The 23,937-nt window shown below is 48.1% G+C and overlaps 2 protein-coding genes across 2 annotated transcripts in view; both read left to right on the top strand.

Annotated features, from left to right (window-relative positions):
* Positions 1–12,924, top strand: part of NWD1 (NACHT and WD repeat domain containing 1) — a 56,582-nt gene extending 43,658 nt beyond the window's left edge. The window contains 5 exon segments of the mRNA XM_021683152.1: positions 4,262–4,416; positions 5,932–6,208; positions 7,692–8,242; positions 10,966–11,071; positions 12,623–12,924. Of these exon segments, the coding sequence (XP_021538827.1) occupies positions 4,262–4,416; positions 5,932–6,208; positions 7,692–8,242; positions 10,966–11,071; positions 12,623–12,924 (1,391 nt within the window).
* A 10,820-nt stretch (positions 12,925–23,744) lies between these two features.
* SIN3B (SIN3 transcription regulator family member B) overlaps positions 23,745–23,937 on the top strand; it is a 36,011-nt gene continuing 35,818 nt past the window's right edge. The window contains exon 1 of the mRNA XM_021683275.1: positions 23,745–23,869. Coding sequence (XP_021538950.1) covers positions 23,747–23,869 — 123 coding nt within the window. The 5' untranslated portion in view covers positions 23,745–23,746. The remainder of the gene's footprint in view (positions 23,870–23,937) is intronic.

The raw sequence follows: 23,937 nt of genomic DNA, 5'->3' as shown, positions 1-23,937 counted from the left end.
AATTAAATCTTTAACATGTCATGTCATTACTAGAATTAAATCTTTAAGATTTTATTTATTTATTTGAGAGAGAGACTGAGAGAGAGAGAGCACATGAGAGGGGGGAGGGTCAGAGGGAAACGCAGACCCCCGCTGAGGAGGGAGCCCGATATGGGACTCGATCCCGGGACTCCAGGATCATGACCTGAGCCGAAGGCAGTCGCTTAACCGACTGAGCCACCCAGGCGCCTGTGTTTTTATTTTTGTAAAACTATTTAAAAATGTGAAAAGTCTTCTGAGCTCATGGGTCATAGAAAAATAGATGGCGGGCCAGTCGCAGCTCACGGCGGCTATAGTTTGCCAACCCCTGGTCATTATCTTTGAGATGAGGGTGGTTATCCCTGCCACACAGGGACACGGATGGAGGGGGGCCGCCTGGGAGGATGGGGTGCACTCAGGGGTGAGCCAGCCCATGCGACCCCTGCGTTTAGGGGCTCCCAGGCTAGCAGACGGTAAGGTAGCCACGAGGAAGAGTGGTTGGTGTGATGACCAGACAAGATTCAGGGGTTATGGGAGCATGTGACAGGGTTCCCTTCTTTAGTCTGAAACAGTCAGAGAAGGCTTCCTGGGAGGTGACCAACAGATACTCCGCAGCCTGATTTTTTTTTTAAAGACTTTTTTTTTTTTAAAGATTTTATTTATTTATTTGACAGAGAGAGAGACACAGTGAGAGAGGAAACATAAGCAGGGGGAGTGGGAGAGGGAGAAGCAGGCTTCCTGCTGAGCAGGGAGCCCAATGCGGGGCTCGATCCCAGGATCCTGGCATCATGACCTGAGCTGAAGGCAGACGCTTAACGACTGACCCACCCAGGCGCCCCTTAAAAGACTATTTTTTAAAGATCAGTTTTGGGGGGGCACCTGGCTGGTTTCTTTAGAGGAGTGTGTGACTCTTGATCTCAGGGTCGTGAATTCAAGCCCTACCTTGGGTGTAGAGATTACTTAAATAACTAAATATTAAAAAAAACAAGATCAGATTGGGGTTCGCAGCCAAATTGAGCAGAAAGTACAGAGATTTCCCATATACCCCTTACACCCCCCCCCACGCTCGCAGCCTCCTCCAATATCAACACTCCCCCCTCCCCCCACCAGGGTGGTGCATTTGCTATAAATGATGAACTGCATCAACACATCATCATACCGTTCACTCTGGGTGTTGTACATTCTATGGGTTTGGACAGACATGTAATGACATATATCTACCATCATAATCTCAATAGGGTATTTGCATTGCCCTAAAATCAGCCTGATTTTTTTTTTAAGATTTTATTTATTTATTTAAGAGAGAGAGACAGAGATAATAACAGAGATAGTGAGAGAGCACAAGCAGGGAGCAGAGGGAGAAGCAGACCCCCCACTGAGCAGGGAGCCTGACATAGGGCTCCATCCCAGGACCCTGGGATCATAACCTGAGCCGAAGGCAGATGCTTAACCGACTGAGCCACCCAGGCACCCCAGTGATTTTTATAAATCCATTTCCAGGGGTCAAAGACAACGGGAGACCAGTGCTGTCCAGTAAGGCAAACCACAAACGTGAGCCACCTTTATAACCGAATGTCCTCATGACCCTATTTAAAAAGGCAAAATGAGATCGCCTGGGTGGCTCAGATGGTTAAGCGTCTGCCTTCGGCTCAGGTCATGATCCCAGGGTCCTGGGATCGAGCCCCGCATCGGGCTCTCTGCTCAGCGGGGAGCTTGCTTCTCCCTCTACCTCTCTCTCTCTCTCTGTCTCTCATGAATAAATAAATAAAATCTTTTAACAAAATAAAAAGGCAAAATGACATAGGTGTCATTCACGTTAATAATATATCTTGTTTAATCCAACACATCCAAAAATTCAACATGAAATCAATATAAAAATTATTAACGGTCTATTTCACATTGCAAAGGATATGAAACCTGGCATGTGTTGTCCACTGACGGCTCATCTCAACTTGGCTCAGCCACAGTAAGAGCCACGCATGGCTCGTGGTGACTACACCTACACAGAGATCACAGGTCTAATAAATAGACACTTAGCCTCTGAGGCTGACTGATGGATGATTGACTGATAATGCATCTTCCATCGTGTATCCAAAAGAATTTTAGGTGGCATTAGTGTGTGCGAAATGCAGCACGGGAAATGGGAATGGGGGGAGGGTAGAGGCACAACATGGAATCAGGACCGAGGCCAAAGGCACCGAGGACCTCAGTGACCTAGAACCTTGTCACAGTGGGTCTCAAGTGTGGCTCTGTCCAGCAGCCAGTGAGGAGAAGCCTGAGCAGGTTCTCCATCCACAGTGTTGGGAACCCACCTGTTGCTCAGGAGATGTACCCCGATCCCGACTCAGCTAAGATCAGGCAGAGATTTCTTCCAAGTGTCATAAACGGACTTGCAGCTCAGGGGTCCCCAAGATCACCGTCAGGTTCGGTGATTTGCTAGGGCTCAAAGGACTCAGAAAGGCTCATGCTCACAGTTTATTGTAGCCAAAGGACACAGATGAAGATCAATGAAGGGTAGAGGTGCGTGGGGCTGAGTCCAGAAGGCACCAGGCACGAGCCTCCTGGTGTCCCCTCCCCGTGGAGACACATGGACAGGACTTAATTCTCTTAGCCACAGGGTGTGACGACAGTGTCCTGCCAACTAGGGAAGCTCACCTAGCTTGCTGTCCAGGATTTTTACTGGGGGTCGGTTATGTAGACCCAGCTGACCACCTGCACAGCTGACCTCGGTCTCCAATACCCCCTGAGGTCCATCCGATACTGCGTGTCCCACCATAGATCACATGTGAGCACACACCATCCCGTGTGGCCCAAGGCCTCAGGCAACAAGGACACTTTAATCAAGCAGCACATTCTAGGGGCCTAGAGGGCACCTCTCAGGAGCCCGGCAAGGGCCAAACCATTCATGTGCAGGATGTGGACAGCCCAGGCCAGCAGAGTTAATCCTCTACCGCACAAGAATGGAATGCGGATATCCTTGGATAGCAGATACCCTGATGCACTTGATCCGCTTCCCATAACATCCTTCTGTGGGAGCCTCAGGTTCAACTGGAGTTCAGTAAAACAATTCCACGGAGGGCCTGGAGAGGCAGTAAGATGGACTCTCAGCCCCCAGCTTCTCCTGTGCTGACTTGATTCTGGGGTTTCCGGGAAACGGACCTGAGCTGGTGCAGGCCAGGTGCATAGCCCAGAGTCCCACAGCACCACCCCCAGGGCTGCAGGCCCATGAAGAGCTGCATAATCTGGACTTAGCCCACTTTCCTGCACTGCCAGGGGTCCTCTTAACAAAGCATTCACCCAGCCCGTATCTGGAACACACATGAGCAAGTCGCCTTGGGTGGGGTGCCAGAGAAAATGAATACAGAATACAGTTAAATTTCAGATAGATCACAAATCAAATTTTCAGTATAAAAATATACTACGTAATATTTGGGATACACTTATACTAATCACAATTTCACTGTTTATCTGAAATTCAAATTTAATTGAACTGTCCGTTGGGTTTTTGGTTTTGGGTTGTTTCATGTTAAATCTAGCAACCCTCTCCCTCTCTCTTCCTCATCTCCTGCTCCTTCGTTCCGCTCCAGCCACACTGGTCTCTGTGTTGCTCCTGAGACATACCCAGGCCTTTCCTACCTCCCGCTCATCCCACGCTGTTCCCCACTCTTCCAGTGCCAATCCCCTTCTCAAATGTCCGCTCCAATGTCCCGTGGTTGCTGCAACCAATGACCACACAAACGTGGTCGCTTTGACAAAATAGAAATCTCTTTTCTCACAGTTCTAGAGGCCAGAAGTCCAAAATCATGCTCCCTCCAAAGGCTCCAGAGAAGAATCCTTTATTTTGCCCCTTCATTGTCCTCATCACAGATTGTAACTGCTTTCTTTTCCTTCCTGTCTTCCTTCCTCCCTCCCTTCTGTCTTCAAAATGTATCTGCCTTATGTCCAGTTTTGTGCTGGGTTCTGGGACGCCACGAGCAGCCCAAACAGGCAGTCCCAGCCCTCTGAAAAAGAAGAGTCTTGGGATAATAAATAACTTGGCTGTTTTCTGTGAGCTTATTGATCCCTGTGGTCAGCTGCCCCCCTCCCCGAAGCTATACACTAGGTGAGGATGTCTCTCTCGTTCGACACTGTATGCCTTCCCCCTCCTCATAGCAGGTGCTCAGAAAAATCTTTGTTGACTGGATGGAATTACTCTCGAGCTCCTCCAGGAATGACAGGGATAATCCCATGCCTTCCATTTCAGGGTTTGGAAGATCTGTGCGGATATTCTTGGCTGACTCACAGGGGTTTCATCGATTCATGGCCACCGACCTTGAACACGAGGACACAGTAGAGACAGCCGGTTTTGGTCCTGAGAACAATCTGATTATTACTGGGTCCCGGGATGCACTCATTCAGGTGAGGGGTCATCCTCACTCTGCCTCTGGAATAGAAAGTATGATTCCTTAGGAGTCTTTTGGCTTCGAAATAGAGAGACAGAAACTAGTGCAGGTGAAACAGGGCAGGTCATTGGGAGGAGGTGGGGGAGGGATCCCCTGAGACCCCTCAACAGGCCTGGGGGTGGGGGGGCAGGAGTTACCAAAATGTTCAACAAAGGATACAGCCTTCCCACCGAACCTGAAAACCTGGGAGGATTTTGGCTTCAGAGTGGGGCCAGGGTGGGGGGACATGGAGGAAAATGCCCGTTGAGCTCCAAGTGCTCACGATAAAGTAGTGGTTCTCCGAGCACCTGGGCAGCTCAGTCGGCTAAGCATCTGACTCTTGATTTCAGCTCAGGTCATGACCTCAGGGTCTTGAGATCAAGCCCCACATGGGTCTCTATACTCAGCGGGGAGTCTGCTTGAGGATTCTCTCTTCCCCTGCCCCTCCCCACTGCCTTGTGCTTAAATGCATGGATGTGCATTCATGTGCACATGCTGTCTCTCTAAAAAAAAAAGGTAGCAGTTCTCCAACATTCTGGCTTTAGGACCTCTTTACATTCCTAAAGATTATTGAGGACCCCAAAGAGCTTTTGTTTATGTGGGTTACATCAATTTGATTGATACTTTTTTAACAAAGACTTATTTTGGAATAATTTTAGGATTTCCAGAAGAGTTGCCCAAAAAAGCACAGAGAGCCCCCATATATAAATATCTACTCTTCACCCAGCTTGCTCAATATTAATATCTCATGCCACCGAGCTCTTTATCAAAACTAAAAAATTTACATTAGGACAATACTATTAACTGATCTGCAGATTCTGTTCTGATTTCACCAGCTTTCCTACCAATGCCCTTTTTTTTCTTTATTTCCAGGATCCAATCTGGGATCCCACGTTGCAGTTAGTATCTATTGGTAGTTAGCATATTAAAAATTAGAGATGAGGAAATCCAAAAATACACATCCATCGATTCATGAACATTACACGTCAATGTAATAACAGACTTCTATGAAAATAACTATAGTTTCTGAAACAAACAAAACAACTCATGAGAAGAGTGTCATTGGTGCACATTTGGACAAATCTCTTTCATGTCTGGCTTAGTAGAAGATGAATTGGTTTCTCATATTTAATTCTGCATTCTATTTGTTGTGATATCACATGTCCCGTAGCTTCTAGAAAACTCCAGTGCTCACTCATGAGAGGAAGAGGGTAGAAAAGGCAAACAACTTCTTGAATTACTATGAAAACCGTTTTGCCTTTGCATGCCTTCCTGAAGATGCCTGGAGGTACCCTCCAGGGGTTCCCTGGATCACACTTTGAGAATTGCTGTGGTAGCAGATTGGTGAGGTGTGGGGAAGTTTGAGGGGCTGGTGAAGGCCCTTGAACTGCAGCCTGAGACTCCACCTTAGGTGGACAAATAGATGCAGATATTCTGCGCTGTGACAGCAGAAGGAAGAAGTCAGCTCTGGCCCTCTGCTGTCCGTCCTCAGGTGTGGAGTCTGTCGGAACAGGGGACCCTGCTGGACATTCTGGAAGGCGTCGGGGCCCCCATGAGCCTGCTGGCCTGGGGTGGGGCCTTGGTGGCATCTGCTTCCCAGCAGTCCTCGTCTTTTAAAGTCTGGGATCTCACCTACATTCAGAAGCCGAGGGCCTGCACCCCGTTTCTGGACCGCACCGGCCTCACTGCAGTGTCACACAATGGAGGCTACATTTACTTCCCCAAGATTGGGGACAAGAACAAAGTCACCATCTGGGACTCGGCAGAAGGTCGGTGAGATATAAGCCTGGTTGTTCATGTGGGGAAGAGCCAGAGCCCCTGTCTTGGTCTGCTTGGGCTACTAGAACCAAACACCACAGACTGGGCAGTTTAAACAATAGACGTTTATTTCTCACAGTTCTGGAGGCTGGGAAGGCCAAGGCCAAGGCCAAGGCACTGGCAGATCGGTGTCTGGTGACAGCCGGCCTCCTGGCTGCAGATGGCCCCTTTCCCTTTCTTCTTATGTCCTCACAGGAGCATAGAGAAGGAAGCAAGCTCCCCGGGCCCTTGTATAAAGGTGGGGACTCTGCCCTCATGACCTCATCACCTCCCAACACCATCACATTACGGGGTAGGATTTCGACGTGTGAATATGGGGGGACACACTCAGTCCATAAGACCCCCATAACTCCAGTCAGGTTGAAAGTGGCTAACCAGAGATCAGGACTTGATTTTGTAAATTTTCCAGCACGCGGGTCATCGACCATCCGGTTGTCAATCCCGGGAAGCAGGGCATGTGATGGGGATATTTGCACAAGGGGTGGGTTGAGGGAGCTCTCGGAGAAACCCAAAAGGGAGTGAGGGAAGCAGGCAGGGGCAGGGAGAGGACTGAACAAGGAGGTGGGCTCAGCCTGATCCCAGGGGGGCCCTGGAGTATAAATTGCAGCTCAGAGTTGTTCCATCGTGAAGCAAGAGGGCCCATCTTTTGTATCCCCATATCAGGCAGTCACTGGCTGCAGCCCATTCTGGGCGGTGGGCACGGCCCCGCAAACATTTTGAGATGAGGGGCTCCCTTCCCCTGAGGGCAGTGGGCAGCCTGGGGGCTGGGTGCCCTGGCCAGTAACGGGCTTCTGGGCACGTCACCAACTGTGTCTGCTGTAACCTCCACGGGGCGAATGGAGGTACAGAAATTCCTTGTTAATGATAAAATATTATGAGAAAAGAGATTCACTCTCACCTTCCTGCATTCATGGGTTTGGCAGATGTTTGGTTAGTGCTGACCGTCGAGCCAGGCTCTGGGGTTGGCAGTGAGCAAGACGGGTGAGGTTACAACATTTGAGATGCCTGCCTGCTAGTTGCGGGGCGAAGCCGAGCACAAAGGTAGGGGGCACGGTGGGGCGTGAGATACACGTGCGCCAGCTAAAGCCCATTTGTCTACCAGGGTTAAGAGCTTGCACTCAGAGTTCATACAGCCCGAAAGGCAAAATATTTACTCTCTGACCTTCTCCAGACGTTTGTAAAGGGAAAGTCTGGGATGAGAGATCATGCATGTCTGTTTGTCCATCTGTCCTGATGGGGAGCGGGAAGTCCTCGGAAGGTGTTAGGCAGGGCGCTGAGGAAATGGGAGGACGGGGGGTGGAGGCAGGGGGATTGCAGTGGAGAAGTTGGGGAGTATGGATCATGAAAGCACTTTTTTGAATCCTTAAAAATAAGAAAACTGTGGCACGAGCGTTCCCCTGAGCTGTTCTTGACATGGTCTTCTCTTGGTGGCAGGGGAAGAGCAAGATGCCCTGGACACCTCCAATGAGGTCAGGTGTCTGGAGGTTGCCCAGCAGGCCAATCTCCTTTTCACCGGCCTCGTTTCGGGGGTCGTCCTGGTGTTCCCCCTGAATTCCAGACAGGATGTGATGTGCATCCCCCCTCCTGAGGCCCGGAAAGCCATCAGATGCATGGCCCTAAGTAAAGGCGAGGAGCGCCTGGCCATCGCCTATGACAGCATTGTCCTGGTGCTGGACATCAGCCCTGGGGATCCCTGTCCCGTCATCGACGGGCCAACCTACACCTTCTACACCCAGCTGCCTGAGACCATATCCAGCGTGGCCGTGCTGGCTGACTACCGCGTGATCTACGGCATGACCCGTGGTGACCTCTTCCTTTACGAGTGTGCGAACTCCAAAGTGTTCCCTCTGGAGGCCCACGGGAGCCAGGTCACCTGCATGCAGGTCAGCCACAAGGAGCAGCTGGTGGTCAGCGGGTCCGAGGAAGCCCTGCTGTGTCTCTGGGACCTGCAGGCCTGCAAGTGGAGATTCCAGATGAGCTACATGGTGCGTGGCCCACACACCACGTGACACGAGGTCCTGGCATTAGAAAGCTGAGGACAGGTGTCCTGTATTAAGTGCACACCAAGGACCACAGCCCAGGGTCAGGAGCGGGGTGAGGCCAGTGAGAGACGCTCACCTTGGTAGCAGAGTTTAAGGGGCAGCCAAAAGACTCAGCAATCAAGAGAGATGCTATTTTGGGGCGCCTGGGTGGCTCAGTCGGTTAAGCATCTGCCTTCGGCTCAGGTCATGATCCCAGGGTCCTGGGATCGAGCCCCGCATCGGGCTCCCTGCTCAGCGGGGAGCCTGCTTCTCCCTCTCCCTCTGCCTACCTGCCTGTCTGCCTACTGTGATCTCTCTCTCTGTCAAATAAATAAATAAAATCTAAAAAAAAAAAAAAAAGAGAGAGAGATGCTATTTTAATATAATGTTTACCAAGATCGAAAGAAATGCAAAAAATTCACAAAGAACAAAATATCATTTTTTTAAAGATTTTATTTACTTGTTCAGAGGGAGAAAGAGCAGGGAGGAGGAGCAAAGAGAGAAGCAGCAGGGAGCCCAACGACACCAGGTTCGATCCCAGGACCCTGAGATCATGACCTGAGCCGAAGGCAGATGTTTAACCGACTGAGCCACCCAGGCGCCCCCAAAATATCATTTTATTTATTTATTTTTAAAGATTTTTTTAAAATTTATTTATTTGACAGAGAGAGAGACAGCGAGAGAGGGAACACAAGCAGGGGGAGTGGGAGTGGGAGAAGCAGGCTTCCTGCTGAGCAAGGAGCCCAATGCGGGGCTCGATCCCAGGACCCTGAGATCATGACCTGAGCTGAAGGCAGACACTTAACGACTGAGCCACCCAGGCGCCCCCCAAAATATCATTTTAAATAAAGATGGGATCAAATCCTGCCCTGGCACACCCCTGCCTCACCCTCCCTACCCTAATCCTGACCCCTGTTCTTGCGTCTGACAGTTTTGATTGCCCGGTCTGTGGCAGGCCCCTTTCTAGCCGTGGCCAGGGCACACACTGTCCTGCCTCTTGGAGCCACGTTCTCGGAGGGGACACAGTGTGAGCTCCGGGAGGGCAGGATCTTTCTGTGTTTTGCTTACGGAGGTGGCCCCCATCCCTAGGGGAGCTCCTGATATGTCCTCAGGGCTCCATAAGTGTTTGTGGAATAAAAACAAAGTAGCAGGACGCCTGGGTGGCTCAGTCGGTTAAGCATCTGCCTTCGGCTCAGGTCATGATCTGAGGGTCTTGGGATCAAGCCCTACGTCGGGCTCCCTGCTCAGTGGGGAGTCTGCTTCTCCCTCTGCCCCTCTCCTCCACTCATGCTCTCTCTCTGGCTCTCCCTCTCTCTCTCAAATAAATAAAATCTTTTTAAAAAAATAACATAAAAGAAATAAAAACAAAGGGCGCCTGGGTGGCTCAGATGGTTAAGCGTCTGCCTTCGGCTCAGGTCATGATCCCAGGGTCCTGGGATCGAGTCCCGCATCGGGCTCCCTGCTCCTTGGGAGCCTGCTTCTCCCTCTGCCTCTCTCTCTCTCTGTCTCTCATGAATAAATAAATAAAATCTTTAAAAAAAAAAAAAAAAAAGAAATAAAAACAAAGATGCAAATACATGATGGGCTGTGGAACAACAAGAGCTTTGAGAAAAAAACAGGGCAAGGTAAATGGGGTAGGGTGGCAAGGGCTGCTATTTAGGAAGGTCAAATAAGTCTTGTAGAGCCTGGCTGGCTCATTCGGTAGAGCATGTGACACTTGATCTCAGGGTCGTGAGTTCGAGCCCTATGTTGGGTGTAGAGATTATAAATAAATAAGCTTGAAAAAATGAAAGACACAGAGATAAAGAGAGAGAGAACATGAGCAGGGGGAGAGGGAGAAGCAAGATTCCCGCTGAGCCGAGAGCCCAATGTGGGGCTCGATCCCAGGACCCTGGGATCACGACCTGAGCCGAAGGCAGATGCTTAACCATCTGAGCCACCCAGGTGCCCCTATTTATTTATTTATTTATTTACTTACTTACTTTTAAGTAGGCTCCACACCCAGCATGGAGCCCAACATGGGGCTCAAACTCAGGACCGTGAGATCAAGACCTGAGCTGAGATCAAGAGTTGGATGCTTAACAGACTGAGCCACCCAGGCGTGCCCCCACCATTTTTGTTTTTAAATGAACTTAAGTTTGGAATGATTTTAGATCTACAAAGGAGTCGTGAAGATAGTACAGAGGTTCCCCTCTACCTCCTCCTCATCCAGCTTCCCTGATGTTAACATCTTACGTAACTCGAGTACATTTGTCAAAACTAAGAAATTACCATGGGGACAGGATTGTTAACTAAGCTACCAACTTCATTGGGAGCATATGTTTTTCTCAGTGAATTTCCTTTTCCTGGTCTAGGATCCAATCTAGGATGCTGTGCTGCGTTTAGCATATAGCCTTTAACTAAAGACCATGATAGCTAATGCTTGTAGAACTGAGGTCACTTAGGATATTAAATCCAATAATTCCTGCTCTCCAGTGCAAATTGTCTGCAAACCTCTCAGTCCAATCCCTATGAAAACATGTTTTGGTCCTGGGAATCTTGGTGATGCAATATACCCATCTCTTCAGGGTTTCATTTGATCCATCCCCATGGGAGGCTTACATGCCTGACTTCTGACACAAATGCCTTGCGGTGGATCTCCTGGGTGTCCCAGTATGAACTCCAGATCACACTGTCTTTTTCTACAGAATTCTTACTGTAGAGGAGTCCAGTGTGTCTGCTTCTCCATGGATGACAAGTATGTGTATGCGGGCTTGAAAGATTGCTCCATCATCGTCTGGAGTGTGCTAGACGGTGAGTCATTTTGCTTCGAGGGCAAGACTGAGCTTAGATCTGGAGAAGGAGGCCTTGTGTTGGGCTCTGGATGTTGGAGGGCCCTGCCCTGGCCTTCCCTAGCTGGGGGGAGCTACTTAGAGAGAGGTGTCTGCAGGTCAAGGGGACAGGCCCCCCCTGGAGCTACATCTCCTCTTCTAGACCCATGCTCTGGGTACCTGGAACAAAACATTCTCCCCACCTGGGATGGTGCCCTCTTTAGGGCCTGGGCAGGCCTCTTCCCCAGGCTTATCCTTCTGAGGGTGGACTGTGCCCCCTATTGTGAGCACCCCTAGACTTGGGGGGTGGCCATGTGTGATGAGCATGGAGTCTGGATGTGTGAGCTGGGTAGGCATTTCGCATGCATATGTGAGGGGCCCTAGAAATGCAAGACAGAGCCGGGTATGGGAAGAGAAGAGGACCAAGCTGCAAAGAGCTGGGGACTGTCTCTCCCACACCATTACATTCTATAATGGAACTGAGAAGCCTGGCAATTCTCCACCCAAACATGACCTTCCAGGTGGTTCCAAAGGTACATCCATCAGTGTAGGAGGATAGAGCAAATTTCACTTAATAGTTTATTAGCTAGATTTGCAACATTTACATATTGTGCCTTATAGGATATGGGCCTTGATTCCTTCTCTTGCCCCAGGCCCTGTAAATGATAGGGGCAGCTTGCTTAAGACCAACCACTTTGAAAACCCCACATCTCTTGGTCTGCTCAGTACTACCCTAAAGGCATATTAATGACTGAGCATTTCTTGTGTACTGGGTACTGTCACTGAGCTATTTAATTCTCTTGACAGCTACCTCATCTTACAAAGCAAAAATTGAGGCTCTGAGAAATGGGGTGACTTGCCTAAAGTCACACAATGAGTAACTGGTAGGCAGTGGTTCGCAGCTGGTTTGCCTGGTCCCCATGGTCACCTTTGTCACCCTCCTACATGGTCTCCTATAGAGAAAGGACCCCTTATGACACTGGAAGGGGGGTAGGTGCCAAAGTGAAGAAGCTGATGTTCAGGGAGGTTAAGAGATTTGTCCAAGGTCACAAAGCAAGTGAGTGAATGAAGATCAGGTAGATTTAATGCACTGTAATCAAATACAAGGCAATCAAATATATCGTAGTCTACTACTTCATGGCAAAGATGCCTGGCAAAACGTCACAGATGGCTCAGAAGCTGAGATCTGTGGAGGGTGGCCTTACAAGCCCACCCCAGGCAGGTTCACAACCTCTCTTCCTCCTCCTCCTCCACTAATGACATTTACTGAGCTCACTCTGGGCTGAAACCAATACTAAAGCACCTGTCACAGGTGACCTCTTCAAATATTAGAATTCCCCTCTGCAGGTGGGTTTAGTTGTCATCCCCCTATTGCAGATGAAGCAAGAGGGACTCCAAGAGTTTAGAATTTGTGCGTAAGCTAGTAAGGGGCATAGGAAGGATTTGACCCCATGCAGCCAACTCTCCAATGGGTGAGACTGGATCTCTGTAGCACCCATTTTCTCATCAATGCCCTGCCCTCCACCCCCAAAAGGCACCCTGCTGGCTGTCCAGTTTGTCCACGCTGTGGTGAACAGGATCATCCCAACTTCCAATGGCTTCGTTGCCCCCACTAGACACGGCTATCTCATCCGCCAGCGTTTCCAGTGCCCTTCGTCAAGAAAGTCACAGCAGGACCCTCTCAAGAACTTCAAGAAGGCAGTGTGGAAGGTCAAATCCAGACAGAGAGAAGAGCTAGCAGCTGCTGCAGGAACACCCCAGGACTTGAGATCAGCAAGTACCCAGGGAAATGAATGTAAATCAGACAAACGCTCACAAATCTGCCTGCTAGTGTAGAAACCGCCAATGGGGGCATGGGACTCCAGTTAGACCCATTCAATATGGCTGATGCAAAGAGTATGTATGTGTTGATGTATATCTGGACCCAAAGCCTCAGATTGTATGACTCAGAACCTGTTTCTCGCCACCCTTCCATTCTTCTCTCCTTGTTGGCTGCAGTCAAAGACTAGCTACCCCCAGGTTAGGAATATGACAGCCAAGGTCAGTAGAAAAGAGACCTTCCCCTTGCCAGCAGACTGAATCAAAGTGCTGGCCCTGATTCTGTTGGCCCCTGTGGGCTCCTGCACCTGTCTCTGGGAGAATGCTGTGCTGTGATTGGCCAGCCTGACCCAGTGCCCACCAAGGCTGAGGATGGAGTCAATACCACCCACCCATGTTGCCAGAGAATGGGAGAGGCTAATCCCAGGAGGGGAGCTGGGGCCGGGGGGTACAAGGCAAAGGGAGGATGGATGGATGTGAAACTGATCAAACCACAGATGTGGACCATACAGCTTTATAATTTTAAAGCATCAGGTGCTATTGTCTGATCCTTGTCACAGCCTATACTTCAGGGAGGGCAGGAGTTTCTGCATCCATTTTGCAGACAAGGAAACTGAGCCTTGGTAGGTAGCTGTGATTTGCTCAAGCTCACAAGCCTGAGGTGCAAGAGCTCTGGGAAAAGAGAGCCAGGAGACATCCTGCCCCCATCCTGTTGGACCACCTCCCTCTAATTTTAGTCTCAGAAGCATGACCATTCCACAGGTGACAGACTCCAATGCCCCCGGGGGCCAGCGAGTAATCTAGATGATTGCCGTGCACCGGAGAGCAGCAGAGAATGTTGGAGACCATGGGTCATGTGGAGGATGCGTGCTCTGCCCTCCAGGGTGGACATGGGCACCCTGACTCTGACTCAGAATGGCCGTGGGGAAAAACAGCAAGAGCTTCCTATTGTTGTAAGCAAAGCCAGAAATCCAGGCTTTTATGCAAAATGTTCCCATTTTTAAAAGTTGTCGATTGGTTCAAATTTACATCCACAGGCACATTTAGCCTGTGTATCTCTACATCGGGAGCTGACTTTATGACACAAGCCAGCGTGAAAACAATAAACCTGTTGTAGTTCTTCCATCCCTACTCCCTGGCTCCCAAACTTTGAGGATAAAGATGCTCTTTTATCTCAAAACCTGGAGGCTCTTGGAAGTGGACAAAAAAACCTACCGACATCTCTTTGCTGACCTTTTGGACCATCTCTGCTCTCCCCAAGTTCAACAGAGAAACTCTTTCTGTTCCACTAAAATGGATCTTGCTTCTTTGCATGCAGCCTTCCAAAAGCCCCCACTTGCTTCTGGGGCTTTTGCTATAAAGATAGGAAAGTCCAAACTTCAAGGTGCTATTCTCTCTCCTCTTTGTTGGATTCCAGAGAGTTTCAGAAAAAGCAACCTTAGAAACAGAGACTCTGAAGCTGGGTGTGACCCTACTGACTGTCTTCTTCAGTCATTTCCCAAACTAGGGTTCCAAGGGAGGCTTTGGCAGTTCTGCAGATGTTAGCATCAAATTCCATTTCGAAAAAATATTTTAAACTGGAATTTTAAAATGCATGGCCAGCTGGGTGAGGCAGCAGGTTTTAAGGTGTTGGAGATAACTAACTTGGGATTCTCCTTCATTTAACTAAGATTTTGATGGGAGCCCAACTACTCTTTGCCACCACTTTTCTGTGAACCAGGGGCTTTGCCCAATGCAGAAATAAAGTGGATGTTGTAACAGAGTAAGATTTCAGCTACAACTTCGAGTTTAAAATGTGTGTGCCCGTCTCAACAGCCACAGTGAGAATCCATTGCTTGTACGTAAATACTACTTTGAAGGTAGGAGAGAAATTTTACTAATAAAATGCAACTCTGAATTGTTGTTCTGTTGGAGTTTTTTGCAGTGATCTCTCATTTGAGAAAGAGTTGGGTTGCTATGAATGTTTGACAAGCGCTGTGCTTTGAGGAGGTGTAACTTAGCCGAGGTCCTCCAGCCATGGCCGAACCAGGATGAAAACAAGGTTATCGCAATCCCCACCTTGCTCTCCTACACTAAACAGGACCATGTAACATAGCATCCCAACTGGGACACTTTTGAGAGCAAAAGGTGGGGCTTTAAAAGATTACTCCTGACAACTGAAAAAAACTGGATTGTCCCAAGATGATTGGAATATACACCCCTCTAGTTGCAGCAGGAATTAATTTATATGAAATTCCAGAGACTTTTTAAAATTGAGATATAATTGACATATAACGCTGTATCAGTTTCTGGTAAATGACATAATGATTTGATATTTGCGTATATTGCAAAATGATCACCACAATAAATCTAGTTAACATCCAGCACCAGTTACAATTTTTTTCCTGTGATGAGAACTTTTTAAAAAAATATTTTATTTATTTATTTATTTATTTTAAAGATTTTATGTATTTATTTGACAGAGAAAGACACAGCGAGAGAGGGAACACAAACGGGGAGTGGGAGAGGGAGAAGCAGGCTCCCTGCCGAGCAGGGAGCCCGATGCGGGACTCGATCCAGGGACTCCAGGATCATGACCTGAGCCGAAGGCAGTCGCTTAACCAACTGAGCCACCCAGGCGCCCTTTATTTATTTTTTTTTAAGATTTATTTATTTAAGTAATCTCTACACAATGTAGGGCTTGAACTCACCTTCCCTGTGATAAGAGTCACGTGCTCCACCCACTGAGCCAGTCAGGTGCCCCTTGTGATAAGAACTTTTAAGATCTGTTTTCTTAGAGACTTTCAAATATACCTTACAGTATCATAAACCACAGTCACCGTGCTGGACATGACATCTCCAGGACTTACTTATCTTATAACTGGATTTATCTTACAACTTTTGACCACCTTCACCCGTTTTTCCCATCATCCCTATCCTCTGACTCCAGTAACCACCAATCTGTTTTCTGTATCTATAAGTTTGGGGGTTATTTTTTTAAGTTTTAAGTTTAAATTTATTTTTTAAATTTTACTTTATTTTAAAAGTCTACAAAAAAAAATAAAATAAAAGTCTACAGACTTTTTATTTATTCACTTATCCCAACATGAATATGTTCAGACCTACAGCCAAGTTGCAATATGAGGACAATGAACATGCATTTGTTCACCATCAGGACTGAACAGTTGTCCTATCACTGTCAATCTTCTGCTAAGACATTTCAAAGTGAGGGCCAGGACTGGGTGAGGATAGTGAGGGTCTCATCTCAGGCACAGAGCTTTTTTTTTCTTTTGAGTGAGACAGCGAGAGAGCACAAGGATTGGGGGAGAGGCAGAGGAAGAGAGAAAATCCCAAGCAGGCTCCACACTCCGCGTGGAGCCCGACACGTCTCAATCCCACGAGCCTGAGATCATGACCTGAGCTGAAATCAAGAGTCGGACGCCTAACCAACTGAGCCACCCAGGTGCCCCTCAGGCACAAGGTTTAAAGGTGCACCAAAAAACTCAGCAATCAAAGTAAGTAATATTTTATTACTATTCTTAAAAAACTCAAAATGGATTAAAAAAATGCACGTTAAACAAAATATCAACATTTTAAATTAAAGATGGGATCTGACCCTGCACTTGAGTGAACTTGCCTCAGTTGCCTCACCCTCATTTCTGCTCTGGTGATGTCAAGACACCTTGCTGCCAAAATACATCAGGAGACATCTTTTCAGGAATAGTTATTCTCGGACATAACCACACACCTTTGAAAATGAACAGTTGTTATTTAATATTTAATATCCTTCAGTAGGCATCCCTAATCAGCCCTAAAACATCTTTTATAGCTGTTTTTTTTTTTCAAACTAGGACTTAATCAAGATTTGTTCATGTGTTGCACGTGGTTTTCTCTCTCTCTTTTTTTAAGATTTTATTTATTTATTTATTTGACAGAGAGAGAAATAGCAAGAGCAGTAACACAAGCAGGGGGAGCAGCAGAGGGAGAGGGAGAAGCAGGCTTCTCGCTGAGCGGGGAGCCCGATGCGGGACTCAATTCGAGGACCCTGGAATCATGACCTGAGCCGAAGGCAGACATTTAACGACTGAGCCACCCAGGCACCCCCTTGTTTTGTCTCTTAAATTCTAGAGCAGGCGTGCCACTTGTTTTTGTAAATAAAGTTTTATTGGAACATGGCAACACCCATTCATTTACATATAGCCTATGGCAGCTTTCATTAGTGACGGAATGTATGGTTCCAAAAGCCAATCTGGCCCTTTACAGAAAAGTGTGCTGATCCTGGTGTTAAGGCTTGATTAGATTCAAGGTAAAACTTTAACAGATTTTTTTTTTTTTTAAAGAAGGATAAGACAGGAGGAAACTTTTTTTTTTTTTAAGATTTTATTTATAGGGCGCCTGGGTGACTCAGTTGGTTAAGCGACTGCTTTCGGCTCAGGTCATGATCCTGGAAGTCCCTGGATCGAGTGCCGCATCAGGCTCCCCGCTCGGCAGGGAATCTGCTTCTCCCTCTGACCCTCCCCCCTCTCATGTGCTCTCTCTCTCATTCTCTCTCTCTCAAATAAATAAATAAAATCTTAAAAAAAAAAAGATTTTATTTATTTATTTGCCAGAGAGAGCAAGCGAGCGCAAGCACAAGCAGGCGGAGTGGCAGGCAGAGGGGGAGAAGCAGGGAGCCTGATGCGGCACTCCATCCCAGGACTCTGGGATCATGACCTGAGCTGAAGGCAGATGCTTAACCAACTGAGCCACCTAGGAGTCCCAACAGATTTTTTTTTTAAGATTGTATTTATCTAGGGGCGCCTGGGTGGCTCAGATGGTTAAGCGTCTGCCTTGGGCTTGGGTCATGGTCCTGGGGTCCTGGGATGGAGCCCCATATCAGGCTCCCTCTCGGTGGGGAATCTGCTTCTCCGTCTCTCTCTGTCCCTCCCCCCAGCTTGTGCTCTCTCTCTCTCTGTCACTCTCTCTCTCAAATAAATAAGATCTTTAAAAATATATATATATTTTATTTATCTATTTGAGAGAGAGAGAGAGCACGTGCGCACATGCACAGACAAATGGGGGGAGGGGCAGAGGGAGAGGGACAAGCAGACTCCCCGCTGAGCAAGAAGCCCCATGGGGGAGCCCAATCCCAGGACCCCAAGATCATGACCTGAGCCGAAGGCAGACGCTTCACGACTGAGCCACCCAGGCGCCCCAACAAACCAAGACTTAATATCTAATTTAATAGCCCTTCCCAGGACTGGAATCTTAACCAGTCAGTCTGGAATTTCCTGGTCAGCACTAGTGAGGTAATCCACCTGATGGACCCCCTCCGTCCCCCAAAGAAAGATAAGATAATCTGTTTTTTCTTGCCCCCTTCTGTCTATAAAATCCTTCCATTTTTTACACCTCCTTGGCGCTCTTTTCTGTTTGCTAGACAGGATACTGCCCAATTCATGAATCACTGAATAAAGTAAATTTGATCTTTAAATTTACTCAGTTGAATTTTGTTTTTTAACACATCACAATCACAAGGTAAATATTTTTGGCAAGATGACTTCATAAAGATTAGTTATACATCGCTGCACAAAGTACCGCACACTCAGCAGCTGCATATAACAGCCATGTATGATCCCACAGTTTCTGTGGGTTGCGAGTCCAGGCTCACTATGGCTGGGTTCTTTGTTCGGGGTCTCACGAGCCGCGCTGGGATCTCAATGAGAGGCTCACAGCCCTCATCCACACTCATTCAGGTTGTTGGCAGCACTGAGCTCCTCATTGCCGCAAGACTGTGGACCTCAGCTCCTAAAGGCTGCCTCTGTCCACAGGCAGGCATGACACAGCTGGTTCCTCTTTTAAGGCTGGCAGGATCCCACCTCTGCTGTTTCGAGGCTCTGACCTCCAGATTGTCTTTCAAAGGATGTTCCTGATTAGGTCAGGCCCACCCAAAATAATCTTCCTTCCGGTGAACTCAAAATCAACTCAAGGGGACCTTAAACCCACTTGCAAAATCCCTTCACCTTTGCCACATGCTGTAACCTAGTTGCAAAAGTGACATCCATTATACTCACCGGTCCTGCCCATACTCCAGGATGGGGGATTAGGCAGGGTACACACACCAGGGTGAGAATCTCGGGGCCTGCTTTAGAATTCTGCCACAACACGTGATTCTGGACTTTAGAGATTTTGGTCATAATGCTTGCCATCTGGAAAGACTCAGTTCAAAGTAGGATCTTTTGATCTTGTCTTTTTAACCTTGCCAGAATACTGTCCAAAGAAAGACCTACCTATGAAGTTTACCATAATGCTATCAAGTTTGTGAAATGGTGGGAAATGTGTGTTGGTCCATCTAAGCGGTCAACTTTAAGGTTTTTAATTTCATCTGTGTAGATGAAAACAGTAAAGGAAAAAAAACTCAGCATTTTTATGCTTTATAAAAATAAAAGCGAGAGGGCGCTTGGGTGGCTCAGTCGCTCAGTCGTTAAGCGTCTGCCTTCAGCTCAGGTCATGATCCCAGGATTCTGGGATCAGCCCCACATTGGGTTGGAAGCCTGCTTCTCCCTCTCCCGCTCCCCCTGCTTGTGTTCCTGCTCTGGCTATCTCTCTCTCTCTCTCTGTCAAATAAATAAATAAATAAATCTTTAAAAAAATAAAAGTGAGAGATGTTTGTGTACTATTGTCTACATGTTGGATGTACGCACACACATGCATGCACACACTCGTGCACACACACACAGGCATGCACACATACCCAAGGTAGAACTGGCTTGTGGTTTCCTGTTCTCCAAATGAGTGAGGGCTTCCTCAGATCGCATGAGATCTGTAAAAAGAACAGAAAACTAAAAGTGATCCTTGAAATGTGAATAGACTCATACTCCTTGGAGGCGGGGAGGCAATGAGTGAGGACCCCACGGCGTGTCAAAAGCCCACACGTACAGTTGGCCCTCCAGGACAGTGATGAATAGATTGCCAGGAGGGCACCGATGTAAGAATGACGGTCCGGACATCTGGTGGCCTCAAGGGGTTCAGGCCGCCTTAGCTGAGGTTCATACAGGAATGTGCTGAAACTGAGCTGAATCCCTTTCTGGGCTGGGAGCCATGAATCCTTGAAGCTTTCTTCCTGCTCACCCCCCACATCTACCCAGCACCACATTCTCTCTGCCTCACCTTCTGAGTATCGCTCCCTTCCACCTCCTTCTCTCCACCTCCCCTGCCCCCGCTCCTGGCCTAAGCCACCATCATCCTTCTAAATGATGAAGCAGCCTCCCTGCACCCTCCCTGGCTGCCCTCCAATCACTTCCCTGCAGAGCAACCAGGGCATTTGCTTCCAAATGCAAAGCTGCTCAAGCAGCTCCTCGCAGAAAACCCATGCGTGATTTTTACCAGTGCTAAGTGCCAAGACCAACATTTTTAACTCATTCCCATAAGGATGAGTGGTCTGCCTCTTCTGACCTTGGCACATTTATCCTGCACCTTCCTGCCCCCCACCCCACCCCCTGACTCTTCTGCAGTCCCACAACCCTGGCGTCTCTGTCTCTCGCGCTTTCTAAGTTCAAATGAACCACCTTGCTTCCCATCGATGGGCCCTCGCACAGCTGTTCCGTCTGACTTTCATGGTGAATGCCTTACACAACCTTTAGAACTCATCTAGAATGCCACCTCCTCCGGGAAGCCTTCCGCATCCCCTACTAGCCTGGGTTAAATCCCCAGGGTGGCAGGTGGTATTTTCCAAAAATGGTCATGGCAATATTTCCTGTCCCCTATGCTATTCCAGAACCTGGTCACTCCCCAGGTTCTGGAGTCTGTTTGCCCTCCTTTTGAAGTTGGGAGGGACTATTTTTTATTTTATTTTATTTTTTTTTTTTAAGATTTTATTTATTTTTATTTGAGAGAGAGAGAATGAGAGAGAGAGAGAGCATGAGAGGGGGGAGGGTCAGAGGGAGAAGCAGGCTCCTCGCCGAGCAGGGAGCCCGATGCGGGACTCGATCCCGGGACTCCAGGATCATGACCTGAGCCGAAGGCAGTCGCTTAACCGACTGAGCCACCCACGCGCCCTATTTTATTTTTTTAAGATTTATTTATTTGAGAGAGAGAGAGAGCACAAGCAGGAGATGCAGGGAGAGGGAGAGAGGGTCTCAAGTAAACTGCATGCTGAGTGTGGAGCTTAACGTGAGACCCTGAGATCATGACCTGAGTCAAAACCAAGAATTGGACCCTTAACCGACTGCGCCACCCAGATGCCCTGAATTCGGGAGGGACTTTGTAACAGCCACTGTGGAAAGACTACCATGGAAATGATTCTGTGTGACTTCTGAGGCTGGATCAGAACAGGGATCCAGCTCCTCTCAGGACAATCGTTCTTAGAACCCAGCTGCCACAATGCTCAGGCTGAATAGGGAGGGACTTCAGGTAGGGAAAGAACAGGGGCCCCAACTAGGCTGGGAGGGTATTTCAGGTATCCAGATACAGGGACAGAACAAAAATAGAGGTAGGGAACAAAAACCAGAACCCCTGTCCCAACTGCTAGGGGTAACATGTTTTTCTAGTAATTACACTGTAACCACAGAAAATAGAAATTAACTACAAAAAGGATCAGGCCTCAAAGGAGAAGTTAACTATAAAGATTAACCAGACCTAGCAAAACATATCTATAGATCACAGATGTCACAAGAAACAAAGATTCTCACACAATGTATAAGCGTCATGTCTAGTTCCAGATGTAAAGTCCTAATAAAAGGCCAGAGATGAAAAGCCCTCATTGGCAACCCTATCTCACTCCTGAAAGCTTTTTCTGTACCTTTGCTTAATAAAACTCGATTGCTTTGCTCACTCTCCTTTGTCCACGAGACTCATTCTTCGACTCTGTGAGACAAGAACCTCGCTCTCCTGCTTCAGGACTGCATGCGGAGCCCTCAGGTAGGTGCTCCTGGGAACAGGTTTCCACCTACAGCCACAGCAACTGACAGACGTGTGAGTGAGTAAACCCTCGGAAGATTCCAGCCCCAGCCTTCCAACCACCCAGCGGACACTGAGGGGCCAGCGATGAGCTGTCCCTGCCCAGCTGCCCAAATTGCAGATTGCAGAGCAAATAAATGTTGCCATTTTAATCCTCTAAATCTTGGGGTGGTTTGGTACTCAGCCACAGTTAACTGGAACAGTAAGTGTTAACACTTGCACCTTTTCTTTTACAGTTCAAACTGCATTTTTGTGTGCGTGATTATTTCATCCCCATCTTTCTGGAAATACTGAAACCTCTATGAGCGCAGAAGTCTTGCCTGATTTGTTCACCATTCCAATCCTGACATGGAGCTTGGCAAATGATGCACTCCCTGCCAAGGTATTCTTAGCTTTCCCGCACTTTCTCACATATTTGGTCATTGCTTGAATGTTCATTCATTTGATACATATTCAGGGACATGGCTCTATGGCAGGAATTTGTGTTAGAGTTGAAGCATAAAAATAAGGTGATGTATAGGGGATGGTGGGAAGGCAGAGGAGGGATCAGTTAGGTTGTGTTTTGAAGAATGCATAGGTGTTTTCTGGGTAATGAAGAGATAGGACAGGGCTTCTGACCAGGGAAATGGTATGTGCTGATGCATGGGGCCAGGAAGCAGCATGGCTGGGCAGGCAGAGAGGGTGGGTGGAAAATTCTGCAAGAAAAGGTTTGTAAGGGCCAGGTTCTTGCTGACGTAAGAAAGACGTTAGGGTTCGAAGCCAACGGCCAAGAAAGAATTCTTGAGACGTCTTTGGTGCAAAAAGGTGGTTTTATTAAAGCATGGGGTGGGACCCATAGGCAGAAAGAGCTGCCCCGGGGTCATGAGGAGTGGTTGATTATATACTTCCAGTTTGGGAGGGCATTAGGCATAGTGTAAGTCTCTAAGGAATTTTGGAAGCAAGGTTTCCAGGACCTTGAGGGGTCTAGCTATTGCTGGGGAAGTCATTTATTACATCTAATAAAACTGAGTCATGAGACCCTTCAGATGTGTATCGGTGGGTCATATGCTTGCGGGATGATAGCCAACATATATCTTGGGGGGTAGAGATAAAGGAAGTTTCCAACGGAATTTTTATATGTTAAAGTAGACTTACATGATTCTGGGGGTCGGGCTAAGATTGCTTTTTGCCCTTAACAAAGTATTAACATTAAGGCAGTTGAGTCCCTAGAGAAAGGTCACTCTGCCTGTTTCAAGGACTTGTCAATGGGCTGTAAGTATTAGAGAAATTTAATAATTTTTCTTCTTAAGAGGCTCCTGAACTGGTCCACTGGGGAAATGATGCGATCAGGGTTAGGGAAGTGAAGAGAGAAGGGGAACTAAGTCAACAGCCAGTTAGCAAAAATGCACTTCGAAAGGCCCCCTGTGGTGCTGTGTGCTCTTGGCCCATTGTCACATCAACCCTATAAAGCAGGGGTCCACAAATATTTTTTAGTAAATATATCAGGGTCTGCACATCTTAGGATCTGTCACAGCTACTCACCTTACTGTTGTAGCACGAAAGTAGCCACAGATGATGGGTACACGAGTGGGTGTGCCTGTGTTCCAATAGAATTTTATTTTACAGACACTGAAATTTGAATTTCAGAAATTTCACGTGTCACAAAATAGTCTTCTTTTTGGAAAATTTTCCAACTTTAAAAAATGTGAAAACCCTTATGAATTCGCTAGTGGAGCCGGACAAAAGCAAACGGCAGGTCTCGGTTTGCTCGTTCGCACTATATAAGGCATTGGTTAGCATTTCAATTTTGGAGTAAGAACCCGGAGCAAGTCCTTCAAGGAGCCACGCCCCTCACATCATCAAGCACCGCCCCCTCCGGGGCGGAGCCTGCGCATGCGCGGCCGGCCCTCGGGCGGGGGCGGGGCGGACCGCGGCTCCGACTTCCAACATGGCGCACGCTGGCGGCGGCGGCGGCAGCGGCGGCGGCGGCGGGGGCCCCGCGGGCCGGGGGCTGAGCGGCGCCCGCTGGGGTCGCTCGGGCTCCGCGGGTCACGAGAAGCTGCCGGTGCACGTGAGTGCTGCCCCCACCTTCTTTCGGGAACCCTGTCGTCCGGCACCCGCGGGCCGAAGCCCCTCGTC

Source organism: Neomonachus schauinslandi, chromosome 1 (assembly GCF_002201575.2).
Source record: "Neomonachus schauinslandi chromosome 1, ASM220157v2, whole genome shotgun sequence".
NCBI classification, from domain to species: Eukaryota; Metazoa; Chordata; class Mammalia; order Carnivora; family Phocidae; genus Neomonachus; species Neomonachus schauinslandi.
This window is presented reverse-complemented; position numbering and strand designations above follow the sequence as displayed.